This window comes from Miniopterus schreibersii (assembly GCF_964146895.1).
Source record: "Miniopterus schreibersii genome assembly, chromosome: 18".
Taxonomy (NCBI): Eukaryota; Metazoa; Chordata; class Mammalia; order Chiroptera; family Miniopteridae; genus Miniopterus; species Miniopterus schreibersii.
In genome coordinates, this window is record NC_138121.1 from 308,693 (window position 1) to 334,078 (window position 25,386).

At 43.8% G+C, this 25,386-nt stretch overlaps 1 protein-coding gene across 3 annotated transcripts; it reads left to right on the top strand.

The window, feature by feature from the left end:
• The first annotated feature begins 181 nt into the window (after positions 1 to 181).
• LOC308548397 (uncharacterized protein) lies at positions 182 to 21,910 on the top strand. 3 transcript variants are annotated; one of them, XM_081119831.1, is made up of 7 exons: positions 182 to 385; positions 1,140 to 1,247; positions 4,767 to 5,159; positions 7,155 to 7,378; positions 11,058 to 11,267; positions 12,795 to 12,921; positions 17,863 to 21,910. In XM_081119831.1, the coding sequence occupies exons 5-7, from the start codon at positions 11,235 to 11,237 to the stop codon at positions 20,148 to 20,150; spliced, it is 2,448 nt and encodes an 815-aa protein (XP_080975957.1). In that variant the 5' UTR covers positions 182 to 385; positions 1,140 to 1,247; positions 4,767 to 5,159; positions 7,155 to 7,378; positions 11,058 to 11,234; the 3' UTR covers positions 20,151 to 21,910. The 3 variants fall into 3 exon arrangements, with proteins under 3 accessions (XP_080975957.1, XP_080975959.1, XP_080975958.1); XM_081119832.1 differs by lacking the exons at positions 1,140 to 1,247; positions 4,767 to 5,159 and having other exon boundaries at positions 236 to 385; positions 7,262 to 7,378; XM_081119833.1 differs by lacking the exons at positions 1,140 to 1,247; positions 4,767 to 5,159; positions 7,155 to 7,378.
• The last annotated feature ends 3,476 nt before the right edge of the window (positions 21,911 to 25,386 follow it).

The window sequence follows — 25,386 nt, forward strand, 5'->3', positions numbered from 1 at the left end:
CCTTTTCCCTGGAGGCCGGAGGGCGGCCCCTCGGTGCGGCCTGTGGGTGGGAGAACTACATGAACTACATTACCCAGAATGCTCCCGGACGTTGGCAACGACGCCCACCAATGAAGGCTCAGAAGGGTTTGCCGGGGCGATAACGTCGGGCGGGACTTCCGGCGTCCCCTGCGTGGTGGGCGGAGTTCCGGCTGCCCTCTGAAGTACGTCGGCCGGTCGCGCTGCCCCGAGGGCTGGGTGTGGTGGAGACGCAGGCGGAGGAGCCCTGTTCCCGCCGCCCAGACGCCGCTGTGAGGCTCCGTGACGCCGCCGTGCGACCCGCGCCGGGGCAGGGACAGGGGCCGCCTCCTCGCCCGCCCGCGGAGCCCGCCGGCGCTCGGCCGAGGTGAGCGCGCGTCCCGGGCCCGCCCCGCCCCGCCCCACCCGCCAACCTGCCGCGGGAGCGGGCGCCCGTCACGTCCTGCAGCCCAGGCCCGGCGCGCGGACCGCGAGGGCTCGTGGGCGACACGCGGTGACGGGGGCGGGCGAGGGAGCCGCGCGGAGGGGCCGCCGTGTGAACACGCGCTGGGGCGGCCCCGCCGGAGGACACGGAAACCGGGGTCCTCCTGCTCGCGGGGAGCAGAGCGTGCGAGGCGGGGTAACACCTGCCGGAGCCGGCCGGGCTCGTCCCTTACTGGGAGGGCGCTAGAAGCCTGGGGGGCGGGGTTGGAGCCGGAAGAGACACGGTCTCCCTTAGGGTTTCCAACGTCCCCAAAGGCAGTTCCGAGGGAGAACAGAGTGGAGGCGGCGGCTGTTGGTTGAGGCGCCGGGAGGTGGCTTCCGTTCAGGGCCGCACTGTGGGAACAGTGGACAGGCGTGGAGGCTCAGAAATTAGCCAGCCCGACTCAGGCCCCAGGCCCCCGGGCCAGCGCGGGGCTTGGAGGCGTGGGCACAGGGAACCCCGCCAGGGACCCTTTCATTCCTCCGACGCCTGCCTGTTCGGTTTTTTAGAGAGAGTGGAAGGGAGGAGAAGAGACAGAAACATCGATGTGAGAGAGAGACATAAGTTGCTTGCCTCCTGCGGGCGCCCGACCAGGTGGGGGATGGAGCCTGTAACCCGGGCAGGGCCCTTCACTGGAATCGAACCAGACACCCTTCAGTCTGCAGGCCGAGCAAGCTCTAACCTCTGAGCAAAACCGGCTAGGGCTGGGGCCTACCTCTTCCTACTGCTTCCCACGACTGCCAAAGTGCCCATGGAACCCGCACAGGTACGTGGAGGGTGTCCCAGACCCTCACTAACCCAGCCCCCCTCTGGTGTTCCGTGGATTGTGCTTGCCTAGGACTCCTAGTACCATTCCTCCAGTCCTTGAGTTTGGGGACCTCGGGGAAACCCAAGCCCAAGGTCCTGAGTCCATCTGTATGGACTGTATCTAGAGGTGTTTCTATTACTGACAGCCAATGTAAACAGGTGTGGAAAATTTACAAGGATGTGTATATGCTGCAAGAAAAAACTGATCAGAGGGAGGAAGTGATACTATCCCTAGTTTCTTTTTTAATCCTCACCCGAGGATTTTATTTTATTTTAAGAGAGAGAAGAAGGGGTTAGAGAAACATTGATGTCAGAGAGAAACATCGATGGGTTGCCTTCGGTAGGCACCTGGACAGGGGATTGAACTCGCTACCTAGGTATGTGCCTTGACTAGGAATTGAACCTCTTGGTGCATGAACAATGCTCAGACCAACTGAGCAAACTGGCCAGGGCTATTATCATGTTCTTAACGGGCTTCTGGGTGCACAGTGGAGAACATGGTGTGGACTTGAGGGAGAAGGAAGAACAGGGTGGAGGCTACTGCCATAGTCTATCTTGAGTTAATGGCTGTGTTTTTAAAAAGGGCAGCTTTTAGGAAGGATGTTGGTGTTGAGAATATAACTGCCATGATCTCCAGTGCTTTGACGAAACTTCAGATGGGTGGCTTTCCGGCCAAGCACCTGCAATTTTATATTGTTGGAGCAAATACATCTCTGGAGGTTGTTTTCTGTAAGTTGGCAGTGGCTAAACCAAGAAAGAAGGTATATGCAAATATTTATAGGAATTACGGTTCTTTGGAAGGTTTTAAGGAGATGAGGGAATCAGCAGATCAAGCCTGCAACCAAGGCATCATGCCCTTGGCTGGAATTAAACCCAAGACCCTTTGGTCCATGGACTGACGCTCTTAACTGTTGAGCCAGACCAGCTAGTGCCATTGGTTGGTGGTTGTATGCATCCTGACCAGAGGTTGAAGCCACAACTTGGCATATTGGGCTGTAGCCAGCCAAGCTACCCAGCCAGGGCAAGTGATTTGGGAATGTAAAGAATTTCTTTGTATTGTGTTCCATAGAAGTTTGTCACCTGTGTCCCTGATCTATGAAACATGAATATATGGGCAAAGGAATAGTTTCTTTTGATAAATACACAGTTATGCCTGGCTTGGTGTGGCTCAGCGGTTGAGCATTGACCTAGGATCCAGGAGATTGCAGTTCGATTCCCAGTCAGGTCACATGCCCAGGTTTCAGGATCCATCCCCAGTAGGGGGTGTGCAGGAGGCAGGCAATCGTGACGCTTTCATCATTGATGTTTCTGTCTCCCTCTCCAAAATCAATAAAGACATATTTCTTTTAAAAAGAAAAAAATAAAAATAAATAAAAGTGCATCCACATATATTCCAGGACTGTGCAGGACCAGTGTACATAGGAATTCTCCAAACTTCAGACCCATGTATCTTGTGTAACAGATCATTGTCAGATAAAACAAGGTAAAGGTTTTTAGAGTCCCATTCTCCTCCTGGGCTATCCATCTCATCAAGGCCATTGCTGTACAGGAGGGAAAGCAACGATAAAGAGAAGAGACATTTCATAGTCCAGGGATGTCACTTTTGTGATCCAGCCTAGCCAGTGCTCCTGTTGACACAAGTGGAAATAGTCTTCATTGCCTGCTAGCTGCCACTGATCTCGCTAGGACAGAAGAGCTTGTGGAGTCAATACAGAGTTACTATACCAGAGTTACTAATTTTGAATAGTTTTTAAAAGGATTGTTAAGGTATAATTGACATGCACTAAATATTTAAAGTTTACGGTTTGGTAAATTTTTCCCTACATATGAACCTGTGAACACATTATAGCCATGGTAATGAACGTCTATCACTCACATATTTGCCTCCTGTCCTTTTGTAATCTCTCTCCGTGCCCTTCCTGGTCCTCTTAGCAAACATTGATTTACTTTCTTTACAGTAAATTAGTTTGCATTTCCTAGACTTTTATATGATTGTAATCATAAAGTGTATACTCAGTTTTCCATGAGTTCCTCATGCACAGTCTTATTTTGAGATTCATCAGTGGTGCTTATGTGAGCAGTTCATTCTTTTTATTGCCAAGTACTGTTTTTTTCTCTGGATATATCCACTGTTTTTATCCATTTGTTTTTGGAGCATTTGGGTTATTTACAGTTTTGGACTGTTGCAAAGAATGCTGCTCTGAACATTTTCATTACAATTATTTTTGCAGAAAGATGTTTTGTTTCTCTTCTGTTACAGTTCAAAGTGCAATGCCTAACACAGGGTAGGTGAGTGTTAAAACTTTTAAGAAATCACCAAACTCTGATCTAAAACGGTTGTTCCTGTTTGCATTCCCACCAGCAGTGTATAAGAGTCCATGTTCCTCCACATCCCTGCTAGTACTTCATATGGTCAGTCTTTATTTTTTTATTTTTCATTTATTATATGGTCAGTCTTTAATGTTAGCCCTTTTAGTATAATACTGTCTCTGTGGTTTTAATAACATTTCCTAGGACTCATGACTGAGCATTTTCTCATGTGTTAATTTACCACCTGTAAATGCCTCACTAGTAAGAAATTGAAACCTAAGTACAACCAATCACAACCGACCAATTAGGCTCTCCCAAAGGAGACAACTCCTTAAGCTTGAGCCAATCAAATAATTTTCTTGCTTTGCTCCATCTTCTGCTCTATAAAATCCTTTCCCCAGTTCGGTTTCGTGCCACCTAATTGGAATTGATGTTTGCTCAAATAAACTTCAAAATTTTATTTATTATTTTTTAAATATATCTTTATTGGTTTCAGAGAGGAAGAGAGGGGGGAGAGAGAGATAGAAAAGAAACATCAATGAGGAGAGAGTCATTGATCGGCTGCCTCCTACACGCCCCCCACTGGGGATGGAGCCCACAACCCGGGCGTGTGCCCTGAGGGGGAATCAAACCTCCATCTCCTGGATCCTAGGTCAGTGCTCAACCTCTGAGCCACACTTTCTGGGCCAGATACGCCTTTATTTCAAGGTTAAGATGTGCTTAACCAAAATACCATCAGTTAAATTGCTCCTTGATTGAGATAGACGTCAGACTTCTAAGAGGAATTGAGAATATCTGAGGATAAGGTGTATAAGTATTACATGGGTTAAAGTGTTGCTCAGTGGCTGGGACACAATAACTACACAGGTGTGAGAGGCTTTGGAGGAAGTGAAGTAGAGGACAAAGAGGTTGTCCTAAGCCAGTGTGACCCAACATCTCTCTCCCTTCCCTGCCATAAACCCGTGTGGGGTTTTCAGTAGTTTATAACCGATGACCCCGAAACGCAAAACTGACGCTAACACTTCAGGCTACAAGCATTTGATGAGCAAAAACGTCACGTTTCAGACTGTTTGGACGCCTTTACGTCACACTGGCTGTCTGGAAAGATACATTTACTTAAGTAGTAGGATTTGGGAGCCTCTCAAATAAAACTTTTATCCTTCGGCAGCAGTTAACCTCTCGGAGTCTGAAGTGACCCGCCTTCACCTCGTCTAACGCGGAGCCATCCCCTCGCCCTGGTGAGGGCGTCGTTCCCTCGCTTCCTCTGGGCGCCGTGTGGCTGGTGCTCTGGTCCTCAGAGAGAACGCCTTTCCTGGTGTCCCCCGGAGATCGCGAAACTACATTACCCAGAGGGCACCGCGCCAATGGCGGGTCAGGGTGTGGCACTTCCGGGGGAGTGCGCGGGGCGGGACTGTTGTCCTCGTCGGGAGCTTTGTGTCTTTCCCCTGGAGCCCCTCAAATAACGGTTGGAGGCTCCGTCGCGCTGTGTCGCGGTCCTGGCCACACAGACGCGACTCAGCCTCCGTGCTCCCCCCGCAGAGTCCGCTGGCTCCCGCCTGAGGTGAGTGCGCGTCCCCCGGGCCCTGCCGGCCTCACCCGGCCAACCTGCAGCCCGGGTGCAGACGTCGGGACCCTGAGGCGCTGGTGGGTGACACGGTGACGGGGGGGGGGGAGGGGGCTGAGGGGCCGCCGTGTGAGGACGTTCAGACGTCCATAGGCCGCTGACTCGACAGCAGGTCTTCATTGACTTTAGGAGAAAGACGGGAGGCCCCGAGTCCAGCCTGAGAAGTGGGCCTCAGTTGGACGTTCTGAGAGGTTTTGAGTCGGAGGGCGGCGGCCTTTCCAACGCCCTGACTTCCGGTTGCAGAGAAGAGGAGGGTGTGGGGGAGGGAAGGGCGCGGAGGCCGTTCCGCTCCCATCCTCTGCAGTGTTCCTGGACCCTGGAGGTGGGGAAAGGGATTCAATACGGGTCCATGTTTTATCTTTTAAAAAATTAAAAAAAAAAGATTTTGTTGTTTTTATTGATTTCAGAGAGAGAAACATCAATGATCAGCTGCCTCCTGCGTGCCCCCAACGGGGAATCGAGTCCCCAACCCCGGCGTGTGCAGTGAATGAGGGAAAGCCTTCAGGTGTAGATCTTTTTTTTCTTTTTTTTCTTTTTTAAAATATATCTTTATTGATTTCAGAGAGAGGAAAGGAGAGGGAGAGAGAGAGGGAGATAGAAACATCGATAATGAGAGAGGCATTCATTGATCGAGCCCACAACCCGGGCATGGGCCCTGACCTGTAATCGAACCCCGATCGCCTGGATCCTAGGTTGATGCTCAACCGCTGAGCCACGCCCGGCGGGGCTTCAGGTGTAGATCTTTATTTGTTACGCACCTAAAAGTCCACAATCGAGAAAGGCTTCGTGTGTGGTGAACGTGGAAAATCCTTTTGGAGAAACCCACCTCTCAATAAACATTGGAGAATTCATACTTGGCAAGCACAGTATAAGTGCAGCAAATGTGGGAAAATTTTAAGCCAGAAATCAGTTTTCATTTATTCCTAGTGAGGGCTCAAAGGAAACAGCTTTGTGTGCTGTGAATGTGCAAAATCTTTTAGTCATAGCTCAGAATGCATTGAACCTTGGAGAGTTCGAACTGGACAGAGGCCTTACAGGTGTAGCGAATGTGGGAAATATTTTGCCTCTAGCTTTTACCTCTTTATTGTCAAAGGTCTTACACAGGAGAAAGACCTTGTCAGTGTAGTGAATGTGGGCAATCCTTTAAGGGTGATTCTGAATTGATTAAACACCAGAGAAAGACCTTATGAGTGTAGCAAACGTGAGAAATTCTTTAAGCAAATGTCTTACCACTCAAGACACTAGAGAATTCATAATAGAAGATGTCCTTAAAATGTAGCAAATTTGGGGAATCGTTTAGTTTTAGTTTTGGTTGGTTATCACCAGAGAATCCATGCAGGAGAAAGGCCTTACGAGTGTAGTGAATGTGGGAAATTTTTAATGGGAAAAAATGTGCATTCACGGTACATCGGGCAGTTCACAGTAGAAAAAGGCACAGATGTGCAAGGAATGTGCAATTTCATTGTTTTGTGTAAGGACACTGGTGGTGACTCTGTGGGAGCCATCTGTCTGAATAGATTCTCATACATGTGAACATGTACAATGTGGAGATTTCCCCATAATATTCACTTTGGGGAAGGTATGGGCTATGTTGTATTTTCTAACCTGCTCAGGGTTCTTGCCAGGTTTATATCATTGCCATTTTCTGTGGCCAAAGCCAGGCAAATGGGGTTGCTAGCTGGTTGGAGGTAGCAGAGGTCTCAGGCTGGAAACATTAGCATTTTGACCTGCCAGAGATGAGGTACCTTCCTGAGCACCATGAGGGTGATGGTCAGTGGAGATTCCAAGAGGCCTCATCTCGTTAGTGACAAGGTATTAGAACAGACATTACCGAGTTGCCTTCTATCTTGACAGGTACTCTTAAGTTCTCACCCTCTCAACTGTCTCCTTCAGGTGATTTTCATGTTTTCTGTAATTGTTGGTTTCCAACAGGTATTTAGCTTCCATACATCTCACCACTGCTTAGGGCCACTTTTCCAGACACCCTGACCCCAGGAGGACGAACTGGACACTGGGTTCACTGGTGTCTCATTCCCCAGGTGGGGCTTCTGAGAAGAACAGTCTCAGGAGCAGCTGGGTGGATGGTCTGCTGAGCACACCCTATGGGGTGGGCCCACACCAGGCTCTCCCTGCTCCCAAATCACCAAAGAAACCTGGTGAGTACTTTTCCTCTGTGGATGCAGGTACTTCAAGTCTCAGTGCCACATGTGACTTGAGGCCCCAATCTTGGAGGGGACAGCAAGGAATGGGGTGAGCCAGGTGAAATTCAGGATTGGGATGCTGGGGAACCACAGCAAGGAGCTACAGACCCACTGTGCCCATGATAGGAGGGTAGGGGCTAGAGGGCCTACCTAGAGGGAGTCACACTCCTGCTGAGGTGATTTAGGAGGGACCCTCCTGTCTGACTTCCACATGTCCTTCTGGAGGCCAGACTCCCACTGCTTGTTTTTAAGGTGATACCTAGCCCAGAGTTCCCTGTTGTGTTTGCCCAGGGAGGCCCCTGAGAGACAGGTTAGTCTACTCAGTCCTCAGGCTCCTTGACCTATCTGGCAGTGCTCTGCCCGACACCACACCAAATAGTGCAACCAAATAGTCTTCAGTAAATGCTATTGGGAAAACTGGACTGTATTTTACACTACACACAAAAACCAAGTCAAAATCCAGCTAGTTTACATAATGTCACAAGGTGAAAACATCTCAGGAACAGTTTATTATTAGCAAATTCATTAATAGCATTATAAATGGACTAGAAAACATGTTTATCTTTTTTTTAAATACATGTTTCTCCTAGGTGCAGAAAAATAAAATACAAATCCATTCACACTGCATAGAAATATGCACCCTTAACTATTGAAATTTATCAGTGAAAACATTACAATAAACCTGAATTTTAGTAATATCAGAAATTTTGGCTTTCCAAGTAGCAAATAAATGTGGCTGTTACTAAATGCTTAAATATTACACTAGACATTCTAGCTGGTGCTATATACAGACAAAGGAAAATCAAAATAATCGGAATACCATTTACAGACCTATAATTTCTCTCAAGTCGTATGATTATTGACCTAGAAAGTTTTCAGTAAATAACTTCAAGAATACCTGGGGTACTCTGCCTGGTGTGTGTCTTAGTGGTTAGAGCCTCGGCACATGTACCAAAGGATCACAGGTTTGATTCCCTGTCAAGGGCACATACCTGGGTTGTACATTTGATCCCCACCCCCTGTCATTGTGGGGGGTGGCAACCAATTGATGTGTTTCTCTCACATCAATGTTTCCTCCCTCCTTCCCCTCCCTTTCTCCTCACTTCTCTCCCTCCCTTCCACTGTCTCTAAAGATCAATGGAAAAAATATATCTTCTGGTGAGGATTAATAACAACAAAAAGAATATCTGGGGTATTTATGACAATTCATCAAGTTAACCATATTTAAGATTAGTACCCAAATATAAATTACACTTCCACAAATGAAAATCACATGGCAAAAAGGAAATTTAAAAAATCTATTATTTGCCTTATAATCCCCCCCCCCCCAAAAAAAATTACTGGTATCCAGGATAAAATTTAAAAAATGTTTCTGTGGTGGAGACTGAATTTTCTACTAATGTACCTCCCCTTCCTGGGCCTATGCCTGCCCACTCGTATTCCCATCTTTCCTTCTGGCTTAGTCATGAGATTTATGTTGTGAATGGAATAGGAATAAAATGATTGTTTCTGTACCTGTCCTTGGGTCTTACGGTATTACTTAGGCTGCCATCCTCCAGTCTTAGCTGAGTGTAGTGAGTGTGGAAAATCATTTAGCCAAAACTCAAGCCTCATTCATCATCTGAGAGTTCACACTGGGAAAAAGCTTCACAGTGCACTGACTGTGAGAAGCCCTCAGTTTTATCTCATTTGATATCAGAAAGTTCACGTCAGAAAAACAATATTGCCCAGCCAGAGTGGCTCAGTGGTTGAGCATAAACCTATGATCCTGGAGGTCATGGTTCAATTCTCAGGGCACATGCCCGGGTTGTGGGCTCCATCCCCAGTAAGGGGTCATATAGGAGGCAGCTGACCAATGACTCATCATTTTTTGTGTTTTTTAAAAATATGTTTTGATTGATTTCAGAGACAGGAAGGACAAGAGAGATAGAAACATCAATGATGAGAGAGTCATTGATTGGCTGCCTCCTCACGCCCCCTACTGGGGATCCAGCCGGGCATGTGCCCTGACCAGGAATGGAACCTGCAATCTCCTGGTGGACGCTCAAAGAACTGAGCCGCACCTTTCCAGTTTGTCATTGTTTCTGTCTCTCCCTCTCCCTCCCTCTCTCTCTGAAATCAATTAAAAATACATTTAAAAAAAGAAAAACAATATTGTTTGGGGAATTTTTGAAAAAAATTTATTTATTTTAGCGAGTGAAGCCTCAATCAGTTGCCTCCCATACACACCCTATCCAGGGACCGAACCCCCAACTCAGGTATGGGCCTTGACTGGAAATTGAACCCAAGAATTTCGGTGTACAGGATGATGCTCCAACCAACTGAGCCACATGGGGCTGCGCATTGGGGCTCTAACTTAGCCTTTACATATCAGGACAACTCTAACCAATTGAGCTACCTGGCCAAGGTCAGGTTGCCTTCTTTCACTTAATAGTATGCATTTAGATTTCCTTGCATGTGTTCTCATGAGTTAAGAACTGATTTCTTTTCAGTGCTGATAATATTTCACAGTTTATCAGTTCAGTTACTGAAGAGCATCTTCGTTCTTCCTAGTTTAGGCAGTTATAAGTAAAGTTGCTATAAACGTCCATTTGCAGGTTTTTATGTGGCTATATCTTCAGTTGCTTTGGGTAAATACCAGGGAGCTCAATGCTAGATCGTATAAGAGTATAATTAGTTCTGTAAGTGTCAAACTGTCCTCCAAAGTGGCTGTACCATTACGCATTCCCACCAACAATGAATGAGAGCTTCTGTTGCTCCATATTTTCAAAAGCATTAGGTCTTGTTATCATTCTGGATTTTAGCCATATCTAATAGATATGTGATGATACATAGTTTTATTTTGAAATTCTTAATAACAAATGATGTTGAGCATCTTTAAATATGTATGTATTCTATGGTGAGGTGTCTGTTCATGGTTGTGTAAAACACACAACACACACAAGCAGTTTATTAGCCACATTTAGGTTAACAGCAATTTTTTTTAAAACACAAAATGTGTATGTTCCCAGACAGTTCAAATTCAAACTTACCATAGCATTACTTACTTAAAATCCAAAATATTATTGTCAATAAGTTATTAAATAATGAGTAATTGGGATTAGAGTTTAGGGAACATAAGACTTGAGAAAGTACAGCATAGTGTCCATAAACATACCAACAAGGAAAAAAATATTTCTGGGAGGAAACTCAATAATTGATAACTCCTTTGTTATAGAGGCTGGGGAGTGGGATATGAGAAGGAGGAAGTAGTGCTTATTGTATGTGTAGACCCTTAACTCTACCCCAGAGTTTCCGAACAAAAAGAGTAGGCTTTGAAACACACGTTGGAACAATGAAAAGTATATCCGCTCCATTCAGTCGTCTTCCCGCCTGGCCCCTTTCCCTCCCGTTTTTCAGCCGGCCTTAGGGTGCTGCCTGGCCCCCTCTCTGGTCATAGTGTGAGCGTTCTCCTTGTGGGCCTGGAGCGGTGGGAACTACATTACCCAGAGGGCCTTGCGCGGAGACCTACTGGATGCGTCAATGGTGACCTGGAAGCATCTTCCTGCCTGTGCGTCCCGCCGAGGCTGGGCTTCCGGCCACTGATCGGAGGCGGGCATTTTGGCTCCTCACGGGTCCTTTGATCCCGTCACAGGTTCGGGAGCGGTGGCCCATACGACCTGCAGGAGCCTGGAGGGCGCGATAGGCCTGGTCTCCGCCGCACCGACGCGGGCCTGAGTCCCCTCTCCGCCCGCGCGACCCTCGGCAGGGCTGGGACTGGGGCCACGTGCCCAGCCCCCCGCGCCGCCGCTGCCACCCACCCCGGAGTCCAATGGCGGCTGCCGCGCCGAGGCGCCCGGCTGAGGTGAGTGCGCGCCCGGGCCCTCCCTGCAGCCCAGGCCCGGCGTGCTGACCGGGAGGCGCAGGAGGGCGACAAAGTGGGAGGGGGCTGGGAGGGGCAGACAGGCTGAGGGGTCGCCTCGTGGGGGCCGGAGGGGCGGCTGAGCCGGGAGGAGCAGGGAACAGGGAGAGGAGGAGGGGCAACTGCACTGGCGGGGGTTGTGCCTCCGCTCAGAGCCCGGGAGCCATGGAAGGTCGTGGACAGAAGAGCGACACGGGCTGTCAGGATGTGTTTTCCAGAGGCTGCTAAGAGAACAAGGTTAGAGTGGGAATGGTGGGGCTCAGAACGAGTCCTTGCCCAGGGTCGCAGGTGGTGAGGGGCAGCGCTGAGGACAGGCAGTGGGCCGGAGATCACCAGGCTCCAGGGCTGGGTGGGGTACAGAGGACACCTGCTCACCTGGAGCTGAAGGATGCTCTTCTGGTTTTTCCCACAGGTTCCCAAGGTTGAAAAACCTCATAGAACTACACAAGGAAAGACAGGGTATCCCAGTCCCTCCCTGGTCCGGACATCACCCATGTGGTGTCTGGGATTATTGTGCTCAGAACCTTTCACCTGTTTTCCAAGTTAGGTCTGAGATCTGGAAGCCTGTCTGAGATTGTGGTGTCTGCAGACTCTTCCCTTGGTACTTTCTCAGCTCGTGGATGTGGGGAGCCTTGGGATACTCCCAATCTCTGTCCTGAGTGCAGGGCACGGGCGATATGAAGGTGCTCCCATTTCTGACAACCGGTGTAAACAGGTGTGGAATTACCCCAGAGCCCGACACCAGCATGTGCAAATGCTTGGAGGTGCCACTGAGCTGGAAGGAGATAATGCAAATCTCCATTCTTTTTTTTTTTTTCTTTAAAAAAATTTTTTTTAAATAAATCCTCACCCGAGGACATGTTTATTGATTAGGGAGAGAAGGAAAGAGAAACATCACAGTGACACAATACTGAAGTAAAAATCAGAGGCAGGCAAGAAGGTCTTTAGAGCCTCATTTGGGGCTTTTCTTGGTTGGGAGGCCTGGGGTTGTGTGGGATCTGGCTTGAATGTCAAGCCATGTGCCAAATACATGGGTGAGTCCAGAGAGACTCATCCAAATACATGGGTGAGTCCATGCCTGTGGTATGGATCAGGAAGATGATAGAGCTATTGAACTGAAACTGCAGTCTGAAGATGTGAGAGAGGTTTGGCGTACTAAAGGTTGTGCACATGAAGAGGAAGTGTGAGCTGAGTGCCCCATGGTTGACTGTGTCTTAGAGGCACAATGTGGGAAACCCTAGGTAAATTGCTTGTCAGGAGGGATGCAGGCCAGGTTCAGAGCTTTGGTGGCATTTATCTGCCTCCCCTTCATGTTGTTGCTGAGGGTGAAAACAGTGATTCTTGGAACTGTGAGCAGACAGCATCACTGGCACCAGGGCCTGGTATCTCCTGTGGTGATACCAGGATAAGGGTGAGCAATGGGAAGGTATGTGAGGAGTTGAGTAGCAGATTTTGTTTTAATCCTGACAGGTTGGTATGACCTTTGAGGATGTCACTGTGCACTTCTCCCGGGAGGAATGGTGCCTCCTTGATGAGGCTCAGAGACGCCTGTACCTTGATGTGATGCTGGAGAACTTTGGACTTGTATCCTCTCTGGGTAAGACCCTCACTCTCCCCAGTGACCTGGCCTAGCCTTTGCATTTCACCTATGCTCCCTTTTCCCCAGGGGTGATCTGTCCTTACATGTGGACTGTGGGCACTGCTTGCTTCCCCAGTTTTCTGGGTAGTTGCTCTCCTTGGTAGGGCTGGGTATTTTGCACTGCCCTCATCTCTCCCTGCAGCCCCAATACATGCTGTACTGAATCCTCATAGGAGCCCAATGATTCCACCTTGTTTCCCCTCTCCCAGGCTGAGTCATGTATCCAGATAGATAGTGCTTCTGTGTCCGTTTCCCCCCCTTTTTTTAATTTGACATTTCCTTGGGTTTGCCTATGCCCGAAATTACAGGCATTTTTTAAGACTGTCCTGTACGGTTCTATTTGTAGTGTTTAGATATTTTTTCTTTATTCTACCTGTATTGAGGTATAATTGACAAATAAATGTACATATTTGAAATGTATAATGTCCTGATTTACTGTACATATACATTGTCAAATGATTAGTGTAACCAAATTAACACATCTATCGTCCTCAAATACAGGGCTGGATACTATTCGTGGTTTCTTGCAATATACCCCCTCATGATAAGAGAGGACTATTGTATTTATCTTTTTCATGTGTAAGATAAAACTTAATATATGGTCTCTTAGCGAATTTCAAGTATACAATACAGCAGTATTAACTGTAGTCACCATGTTTTACATTAGATTTTAAGAACTTAATCTTATAACCCACCAACATCTCTCAATTTCCCTTAACCCCTAGCCCCAGCATTCTTTTTGTTTCTATGGTTCGACTCTTTGTTTTTTTTCTTTTCTTTTTTTAAGATTCCACATATAAGTGATATTATACAGTATTTGTGTTTCTCAATCAGGCTTATTTCATTTTGCACTGTGCTTTCCAGGCTCATTGATGTGTCACAAATGGATGATTTCCCCTTTTATGGCTGAAAAATACCCTATTGTTTGTATATACCAGACTGACTTTATCCATTCATCTCTAGACAGATACTTTAGGTAATTTTTGTATTGTGGCTATTGTGAATAATGTTGCAATAAACATAGGAGTGCAAATATCTCTTTGAGGTACTGATTTTTGTTTCTTTTGGATATAGTATACACAGAAGTGTGATTGTTGGACCATATGGTAGTTCTATTTTTAATGTTTTGAGGAACTTCTGTGCTGTTGTCCATAGTGGTGGTATTGAGTTACATTCCTAAATGGAGGTAAATGGACATTTGGACAAGAAGAAGGAGTTGGTCTCCCGGATGTAACAGGCTTCATCTGGCTGCGCATGGAGAACAGATTATAGAGTTAAGGGAGGAGGCAGGGAGCCTAGAAGGAGGCAACTGCTCTAATCCAAATGAAAGTTGATACAAAGGTTTCCTTTTCTTCATATCTTGATCAATACTTACTGTCTTTTTGTTAATAGCCAGCATAACAGGTATGAGGTGGTACCTCATGGTGGTTTCAATTTGCATTTCCATGATATATCTTGGCCATTTGTATATCTTTGAATAAATGTCTATATACATCCTTTGACCATTTCTAAATTTTTGTTGTTGTTGAGGTGTGTGAGTTCTTTATTTATTCTGGATATTAACTCCTTATCAGATATATCTATTACCGCTTTGTAATGTTTTGAAATGGGAAGTGTGATACCTTTAGCTTTGTTTTGTTTTTTTGTTTTTAAGATTACTTTGGCTATTTGGGTTTTTTTGATGGTTCCATATGGATTTTAGGATTGTCCCCCCTTTCTATTGAATTTATTGGGGTGACACTGGTTAACAAAATTATATAGGTTTCAGGTGAACAATTCTGCAACACATCTGTACACTATGTTGTGTGTGCACCACCCCAAGTCAAGTGGATTGCTTTACCTATATCTGTGAAAAATGTCATTGGAATTTTGATATGAATTGTGTAGAGTCTGTAGATCCCACTGAGTAGATTACCTTGGGTAAAATGAACATTATAGCAATATTTATTCTTTCAATTCAAGGACACTGGATATTTTTCTATTTATTTGTTCAATATCTTTTTTTAATCCTCTCCCGAGGATATTTTTTCCATTGCTTTTCAGAGAGTGGAAGGGAGAGAGAGAGAAACATTGATGTGAGAGACATCGATTGGTTGCCTCCTGCAGGTACCCTGACCTGCAACCGAGGTACGTGCCCTTGGCCAGATTCGAACCCGGGATCCTTCAGTCTGCGGGCTGACGCTCTAATCACTGAGCAAGGCTGGCTAGGGCTGTGTTTTAAATTTCTTTCATCAATGTATTAAAAATTTCAAAATACAGATCTCTCACCTCCTAAGTTAAATTTATTCCCAAGTGTTTTATTATTTCTGATGCTTTGTGTTTTGTTTTGTTTTGTTTTCTTAGTCCTTATCCGAAGATATTTTTTCTGTTGATTTTCTTAGGGAGAGAGAAACATTGATGTGAGAGGGGCACCTTGATTGGTTGCCTGCTAACACACCCCGATCGAGGCCCAGTATTGAAGCTGCAGTGCTCTTGACAGAAAATCAAACTCACAACCCTTCCAATGCTCTAACCAGCGAGCCACACTGGTCAGAACATTGATGCTATTTTAAAATGGGATTGCTTTCTTATTTATTTATTTATTTACTTATTTATTGCAGGTAGTTTATTATTAGTGTATATAAACACAACTGAGATTTTATTTTTCCTGGTTTTTTGTTTTGTTTTGTTTTTTTTAGAGAGAGAGAGCAGAAGGCCTGGGAGGTAGGGAGAGGGAGAGAGAGAAAAACATCGATTTGTTATTCCACATATTTGTGTTCATTGGTTGCTTTTTGTATGTGCTGTGACCAGAGATTGAACCTGCAACCTTGGCATGTTGACAGGAAACTCTAGCCAACTGAGCTACCTGGCCAAGGCAGCTGAGTTTTGGTATATTGATATTCTTTTATCCGGGATTTTACCTAATTCATTGATTAGTTCTGATGGCATTTTGGTGGAGTCTTTAGGGGTTTTTATATATGAGATGATATCATCTGCAGACAGACAGTTTTGCTTCTTCCATTCTAATTTGGGTGCTCTATATTTGTTGTTTTCGTAATTTACTTTTGGCTAGGACTTCCAGTACTATGTTAAATAAAAGTGGAGAGAATGGGCATTCTTGTCTTGTTCCTAATGTTTGAGGAAAAACTTTTACCTTTAATAATTGAGGATGATGTTAACTTTGGGTTAGCTTTGATACCACGTTTTTGAGGTGGTTTTTTTAATCATGAAAAGGTACTGAATTTTGTCATCTGCTTTTTCTGTACCTACTGATATGATTATATGATTTTTTTTGGAAATCCTCACCCGAGGGTGGGTGGTTGTTTGTTTTTTAATTTTTAAAAGTGTCTTAATTGATTTCAGAGAGAGGGAGGTAGAGAGGAAGAGAGAGAGATAAACATCAACGATGAGTCATTGATTGGCTGCCTCCTGCACGCCCCGTACTGGGGATGGAGCCTGCAACCTGGGCATGTGCCCTGACTGGGAATCGAAACCTGACTCCTGGTTCATAGGTCAATGCTCAACCACCGAGCCTTGCCAGCCAGGCTGCATAACTCAGTTTTGATGGTTCATATGTTTCTAAAAAATTTTTTAATATATCTAGGTTACCCGGTTTGCTGACATATAGTTGTTCCTAGTAGTTTCTTCTGATTGATTGTATTCCTGTGCTATCAGTTGTGAGATCTCCTTTCATTTCTGATTTTATTTCAGTCATTTAGTTCATCTAAAACTTTGTCAATATGTTTATCTTTTCAAAACACCAACTCTTAGTTTCATTGATCTTTTCTATTGTTTTTTGTCTCTCTTTCACTTATTTCTATTTTAATCTTTATTTGCTTTCTTCTGCTTACTTTGATCTTAGTTTTTTTTCTTACACTTTAAAGTATAAAGGGAGGTTGTTTGAGATCTTTCTTTTATCTTAATGTATGCATTTATTACTATAGACTTTGCTCCTAACTGCTGCTTTTGTTACCATCTGTACTGTGTTATGTCTGTACAGTGACATTTTCATTTGTCTGAGTATATATTATGTCTTTTACCCATTGATTGTTCAGGAGTTTGTTGTTTATATTTGACATATTTCAACTTTGTGATTTTTCAGCTTTCTTCATCTAATGATTGCCAGTTTCATGCCATTTTGGTTGAGAAAGATAGAAGTAGACAGCAATACAATAATAGTATGATTTCAGTCTTCTTAAGTTTGTTAAGACTTGTTTTGTGGCCTAACATGTGACTTGTTATTCCATATGTTCTTTGTGCACTTCAGAAGAATGTGTATTCTGCTGCAGCTTCTGTATATGTCTGTTGTTTTTTTAAATTTTTATTTATTGGTTTTAGAGAGGGTTCGGAGGAAGAGAGACAGAGTGAGGTAGGGGAAGATAGAGAAATATCAATTTGTTGTTCCACTTATTTATGTATAAATTCGTTGATTGATTCTGGTAAATGCCTTGACCTGGCATATCGGGACCACGCTCTAACCATCCGAGTTACCCAGCCAGGGCCAAGTCCATTGCTCTTAAGTGAAATTCAAGTTCGATATTCTCATGCTGATATTTTTGTGTGCGTGATCTATCCGTTGTTGAAAGTGGAGTATTGAAGTCCTCTACTATTATTGTATTGCTGTCTATTTCTGTCTTCAGATCAGTTAGTACTTTCTAATATATTTAGGTGCTCTGATATTGGGTACATATGTACTTATAAATGTTACATTTTCTTGATGACTTGGCTGCTTTATCGTTATTTAAGGAGATTCTTTGTCTCTTGTGAGTTTTTCACATAAAATCTTATGTTGTGTGACTGCTTAGCATAGTTACCCCTGCTCCTTTTTGGTTTTCACTTGCACATTTGTGGTTGGGTTGCTCCTTGCCAATAAAGTCAACATGTACTTCATCAACGTGTACTTCATTTCTTTGCACTCAGGTTGCTGTTGTGGAACAAAGAATGTGGAGGCACCATTTGAACAGAATGTTTCTGTGGAAGTGTCACTGTCAAGGACTCCAGAGGAATCTCCATCTTCCCAGAAAACCCACCCCTGTGAGATGTGTGGTCTGGTCTTGAGAGACATCTTCCACTTGACTGAGCACCAAGAAACTCTACACAGACTCAAACTGTTGAGATGTGGAGCATGTGCAAAACAATTTTATTTCAGTGCAAACTGTCATCAGAATCAGGAGCAGCACAATGTGGACAGAGCCTCATCTGCAAAGAGCTGCAATTTCCGTATGTCACGGAAGCCCTTTACCCATGAAGAGGTTGGGAAGGACTGCCTGACCACCTCAGGACATCTCCAGCAACAGGCTACTCACACCAGGGAGAAGCCAAACAAAATCTCCAAAAGTAGGGTGACTTTTCAACACATAAAAAGTAAAGAATGCAAGAAAGTCTTCAGTTCCAAACACACACATGTTAAGGACTCTAGTATACACACTAAAAGACAGTGTTTTGTATGCCATGAGTGTGGGAAAACATTCAGGTACAAATCCTCATTTGTTATTCACCAGAGAGTCCACACGGATGACAGAATTCATGTATGTGATGACTGTGGAAAATCCTTTAGGGGAAGCTCAACCTTCAATCAACACCGAAGAATTCACTCTGGGGCAAGGCAGCACAAGTGTGGTAAATGTGGGAAATCCTTTAACCAAAAATTTGTCCTCATTTATCCTCAGAGAAGTCACACCGGAGAAAGTTGTTATGTGTGTTGTGAATGTGCACCATCTTTCAGGCAGAGCTCTGTTCTTATTCAACAACAGACAGTTGATCCTGGAGAAATGAGTTTTGAGTGCACTGAATGCGGGAAGATCTTTAAACGAAAAACTGACCTCATTGAACACGGGAGAGTTCACACAGGAGAAAGGCCTTTTGAGTGCAGTGAATGTGGGAAATCTTTTACTTCTAGCTCTGCCCTTCGTTATCATCAGAGAGTTCACACTGGAGAAAAGCCTTACAAATGTAGTGAATGTGGGAAGTCTTTTACTTCTAGTTCTGGCCTCCGTTATCATCAGAGAGTTCATACAGGAGAAAGGCCATATGAGTGTAATGATTGTGGGAAATCTTTTACACAAATAAATCACCTCATTATACACCGAAGAATTCACACAGGAGAAAGGCCTTATGAGTGCAGTGAATGTGGGAAATCCTTTAGCCACAAATCTTACCTCTCCCAACACCAGAGAGTTCACACTGGAGAAAGGCCTTTTGAATGTAGTGAATGTGGGAAATCTTTTACCTCTGGCTCCGCCCTCTGTTATCATCAGAGAGTTCACTCTGGAGAAAAACCCTATGAGTGCAGTGAATGTGGGAAATCTTTTACCAATGGACCAATACTCATTCGACACCTTAGAATTCACACAGGAGAAAGGCCTTATGAATGCAGTGAATGTGGGAAGTCCTTTACCCAAAGAAATCACCTCAATATACACCAGAGAGTTCACACAGGAGAAAGGCCATATGAATGTCGTGAATGTGGAAAATGTTTTACCTCTGGCTCTGCCCTTCGTTACCATCAGAAAGTTCACATTGGAGAAAGGCCTTATGAGTGTAGTGAATGTGAGAAGTCTTTTACCTCTAGTTCTGCCCTTCGTTGTCATCAAAAAGTTCACACAGGAGAAAAGCCTTTTGACTGCAGTGAATGTGGGAAATCTTTTAGGGATAGTTCCCAGTTGAATCAACACCAGAGAGTTCACACTGGAGAAAAACCTTATGAATGTACTGATTGTGGGAGATCGTTTAGCCAGAATGCGTACCTCTCTAAACACAGGAGGATTCACACTGGAGAAAGGCCTCATGAGTGCGGTGAATGTAGGAAATCTTTTACTTCTGTCTCTGCCCTTGGCTATCATCAAAGAGTTCACACAGGAGAAAGGCCTTATAAGTGCAATGAATGTGAGAAGTCTTTTACAAATAGCTCAATACTCATTAGACACCGGAGAGTTCACACTGGAGAAAAGCCTCATGAATGCAGTGAATGTGGGAAATCCTTTACCCAAAGAATTCACCTCATTATTCACCAGAGAGTTCACACAGGAGAAAGGCCTTATGAGTGCAGTGAATGTGGGAAATCTTTTACTTCTCGTTCCACTCTCCATTATCATCAGAGAGTTCACACGGGAGAAAGGCCTTATGAGTGCAGTGAATGTGGCAAATCTTTTAGCCGAAAATCTAACCTTTCTCAGCACATGAGAGTTCACACTGGAGGAAGGCCTTAGATGTGTAGGAAATGTACAAGTTGTGTGTGGGGGGGGGAGTGTCTTCAGTGTTAACAGCAGTGGAGGAAACAGGCCCATTCATCTGAATTTAATCTTCAAACAACAGTAGGGAGATTTTCCCATAAGTTTTAGTTACGTGGGAAGCATGTGTGTCATGTTGCACTTTCTAATTTACAGACATCTCTTGCCAGATTTTTGTAACCTCAGATTTCTCTGGTCTAAGCTTTCACCTGCACCACCTAGCAGGTCCCCGCAGTTTGTACATCCTAATGTGCTCAGGGCAGCTAACTCTGTTCTCTGATTTGTTGGAGGAAATTAGGAATAGCCTGAGCCCTTATGTCATCTGCATTCCCTATACTCTGACTAGTTGGGACACAGACCTGACTCAGTGTTGACCCCAGAGAACATCATCTGAGTTCAGCTGACAGCTTGAGAAGGACTGTTTTTTTCACGGACCTGGTTTCCCTAGGTACCTGTGATGAATATTTTCAGTGTCAAAGTCACCAATGTAAGAACTGCCAGGTCGATATCCCTTTGGTTTGTAAAATAATGAATATCTTGTTTAAGTCCTCTTTAATTTTGGGTGTACTATTGACTCTGTGGTGTAGTTTATAAGCAAATTTGGGCTCTACAAGCATGAAGAGGTGGACAACTTTTATGGGGGGGTCTCAAAATTTCTCTGTCTCATGGGATGGGATGGTGGCAGAAATTAGGTCACCATGTTTCCCTAAATTTGCATTGCTGTTCATATCCTCCTTGGAAAGGCTGCAGGACTTTCTGGTCAAGTATAGCCTGAATGCTATGAGTTTTAGGAGACTCAGAAATCACCCTGAGGCAGGGGAGGTGCTGCAACCTCAAGTGCTTCTGGGAGCAGCAAAAATATGTACCTTGTTCACTTCACAAGGCCTGCCAGTACTTTTGAAGGTTATCGCTATCAAAGTTCTTGTAAAGAGCCATGTGCCCTGATGTCTACAGTTACATGGTTGATGGTCTCTATGGTTGTAGGACCATAGGGTTTAAGGGAAACCATGAGTGCTACAGAATCACTAGTCTATTAGATATTGTAAGACACTTCAGTGAACTGGATGGAATGTGCCACTTGTAAACATGCATCCAGAAACACTTCTGTAAAGAGAGAATATATCATTGTGTACAGAAATCTGAGGATATCCAGGCATGTTTATCTTCCATCGCTGAAGTAATTTTTATTGAAAATAATCAGAAGACTTTGTGAATTTTTATAGGGTCTCAGATGTTCACCTCAAGACAATTGGTACCCAAGCAGAAAGTCAAAGATAAAGAAAAGGGGTATGTATAGTCCAGGGGTGTAGTAGTGTTTGTGACCCAGCTAGCATTCCTGTTGATTTTGGTGAAAGTCTTTAATTGCTATTTTTGCTGACACTAAGGCAAGACTGGCCTCCAGAAGGCATATAGAATTGCCAAATGTATTTTTTAAAAAGTTGGAGAGACAATTTTTTTTTATCTTGACATTTTTAAAAAGCTTTAGTATAGTATAATAAACATAGTAAATGACATATTTCAAGTATAGTATCTGATGAATTTTGACATGTATTAAACCATCACCAAAGTCATAGTACTGACCATATCTATCACTGTGTACTTACTTAATGTCCTTTTATAATCTCTCCCTGTACTTCACAGCTGTACAAGTAACCATTACTTTACTTTTTATATTAATAGACAACTTAAATTTCATAGAATTTATATCATGGCAATAAAAGTGTTTTTTCCTGCTTTCATTTATGTTGTATAACTACTTGGAGATTTATTTAATGATGTAGTAGTAGGTCATTGTTTCTTTTGCTGAGAAATAGTCTTTTTATCTTTGGATATATATCACCCTTAGTTTATTCTTTCATTAGTTCATGAACATTGTGTTATTTCTAATTTTTGACTATTGAAAATAAAACTGGGTCCTGGCCAGGTAGCTTGGTTGGGTAGAGTGCCATCCCAATTAGCCAAGGTTCTGGGTTCAATCCCCAGTCAGGGCACATTGGGGAGTCAACCAGTGAATGCATAAGTAAGTGGAATGGCAAATCAATGTTTCTGTCTATCTCCCTCTCTGTCTTTAAAATCAATAAATGTTTTTAAAAATGAGAAAGCTGGTACAAGTATGTGTGTATAATTCTTTATATGGAGGTATGTTTCATTTACTTTTGTCAGTAACTCAGTGCATTGTCTAAGTTTTAGGCTAGATAAATGTTTAAAGATATTAGCAAGTTGTGATCTAAACTGATTGTACTTTCTGCATTCTTCCAACAGTGTTTGAGGGATTCAGTTCCTCCACATCCTAGAGAATATTTGGTTTGATCAATCATCCTTTATTTCAACCCTTTTTATAACTTCGTCATGTTACCTCACTGTTCTTTGATTGCATTTCCTTAAGGATTTATGGAGAACCTTTTTTCAGATGTGTATTTGCTGTCTCTGTATGTTTGGTAAAATAATATGTTTAACCTAATCTCAGTTTTTCAATTTTCTTTTAAAAAAGGACAGTGAAAGAACAAAGATGCATGTTTGAATTTCACTCATTTTGAGCCTTTTTTGCTTTATAGAATTATTGTTTTTCATATTGGAATAATCTAGTATATTTCAAATTTTTTATGCTAATGCACAAGTTAACGGTTTGATCTTTGTTAATCCTCACGCGAGGATATTTTCCATTGCTTTTTCAGAGACGGAGGGAGGGGTAGAGCGAGAGAAACATCAAAGTGGCAGCTTTTCCACCTATTTTGTACATCAGAATCAAAGGGGAAAACATAAGAGGGGAACATAAAATCCTTTTATGATAGTAGGTTAGGCAGTCAGGAAAAAGCAAAGCAGGAAAAACTGTCGTATTGGATAAGAGAAAATGTATTTTTACTTTGTGGTTTCTTTATGTCTCCGAGTTTGCAAGGCCGCCACCCTGGCCTTCCCTGAGCTTGTCATGTTAGCTTGTGGCCCCTTTTTGTCCACATAGCTGTGGGGGAGAAGGGAAGGAGATGAGAACAACCCCAAGGATTTTGGTCCTAGCAGTTAAAGCAATGGAGGCTCCATCATCTGTGCTGGGAAAGATGGTGGTAGGTTTCATTTTCTTTGGGAATTGAAAGGTTCTTTTGGTTAACATTTTGAGAAGTTTCACCAGTGAGTGGAAACATGGAGTGAGCAGCTGACGCAAGGGTCTAAAATCTGGGGAAGGGTCCAGGATGGAGACGTGCTCTTTTCTGCTCCAGGGCCAAGGCGGCAGAGCCGAGGGAGTGAACCTGGGGTCTGAAGATGTGGAGGTGGAGATTACTAAATGTTGAGCACAGCTAGAGGATGTTTGAGCTGGTGGTCCTGGGTACCTGGTGTGTGGATTTAAGGGTGAAGCATAAGCCCATGTTTTGCTGTGTCTTGCAGGAATGATCTGGGACACTCCAGTAGATTTGCTTGGCAGGAGGGATGGAGCCCTGCTGGCATGTCTCAGAGTTTAAATGGCATTTATCCGACCTTTTCCCCTTGCTCTTATTTTACCTGTTGTTGCTGAGGCCTGTAAGAGTGATTGGTGGGACTGTGATGAGAGATCAAGCAGCGCTGGCACCAAGGCTCCTTGTCTTCTCTGAAATGGGGTACCCTGGAATGGGTTGGCATGGGGAAGAATAGGATTGTGAGTTCTCAGGCTGTTCTGAATTCATTTGTATTCTGACAGTTTGGTGTGAACTTGGAGAAGTACACGGTGATATGCTCAAGGACAGAATGGTGCCTCCTTGATGGGTCTCAGAGATGCCTGTGCTGTGATGTGATGCTGCAGAACTTTGCTTTTATATCCTCACTGGGTGAGACCCTCAACCTCTTGGTGGGCTCTTTTAAATCCTTTAGCCAATGTGCTAACTTCACTCAACACCAGAGAGGTCACACTGGAGAAAAACGATGGGTGTACTGAATGTTGGAAATCCTTTAGCCAAAGTTCCAGCTTCATTAAACATCAGAGGGTTCACACTGAGGAAAACCCTTAAGAGTGCAGTGAATGTGGAAAATATTTTACACAATCTCTGGCCTTTGTTATTATCAGAGACTTCATTCTGGAAAAAGGCCTTATAAGTGTAGTGAATGTGGAAAATCTTTTATAAGCCGTGGCCTCCATTATGAAAGAGTTCACACTGGAAAAGGGCCTTATATGGGCCACGAATGTGGGAAAACCTTTTCCTTTAGAAGTCTCTGTTTTCATGAGAGAAGTCACTGGAGAAAGGCCTTATGCATGCCATGAATGTGGGAAATCTTGTATCCAGCGTGCTAACCTTCGTTCTCATCAAAATGTTCACACTGGAGAAAGGTGTGATGAGTGCAGTGAATGGGTAAAATATTTTACCAGTAGCTCTATCCTCTGTTATCAGAATTCACATAAGAGAAGGGTCTTTTGTCTGTAGTGATTGTGGAAAATCTTCGTATCAGTAACCTTCATTATCATAAGAGTTAACATTGTAGAAAGGTGTTATGAGTCCCTTAAATAGATCTTTTACCTGTAACTATGCCTTTGTCATCAGAGAATTCACACAGGCCTTTTGAGTGCAAAAAGGTGGGAAATCTTTTCCCTCGTAATATTTTTTGATATCAGGTCACACAAGAGAAAGGCCTAATATTGGCAGCAAATGTGGGAAATCTTTTACCAGTGGCTGTAGCCTCTGTTACCAGATAGTTCACACTGGTTAAATGTTTCAGTCATGAAGTGAATGTAGGAAATTATTTAGCCATAAAATTAGCCTATCTTGACATGGAGTAGTTCACACTCTGGAAATGTGTTATTGTCTTGTTCAGTGTAACAACATCGAAGGAAACTGAGTAGCTATCTATCTGAGTTAAACTTAATATGAATGTTTGCAGTGCAGACATTTCCCATACGTTTAATTTTTAAAGAATGTAAAAAATTGTGGTAAAACTGATTGTAAATTTTTGCACCCTTAGTGGTGTAGTAGGGTTCCATTTCCCTGAACCAAGCTAACTGTTGACTTGTTTCAACTTTATTAATTTTAGTTTTTAAATAAGTTTGCTGTGCTATCTCTCTGCTGCTTTAGTTGCATTTTCATAAAAATTTGAGATGAGCATTTTTGGACATTTGTATTTAGTACTGATAAGATTTTAGTAAAATGTGGGATCAAATAATTTACCTATGTTTTTATGAATTTAGGCAATTTTAACTAAGAAAACAGTAAAAACAAAAAGAACAAAGGAGTGAAATAACAGATATGTTAGTGTCACT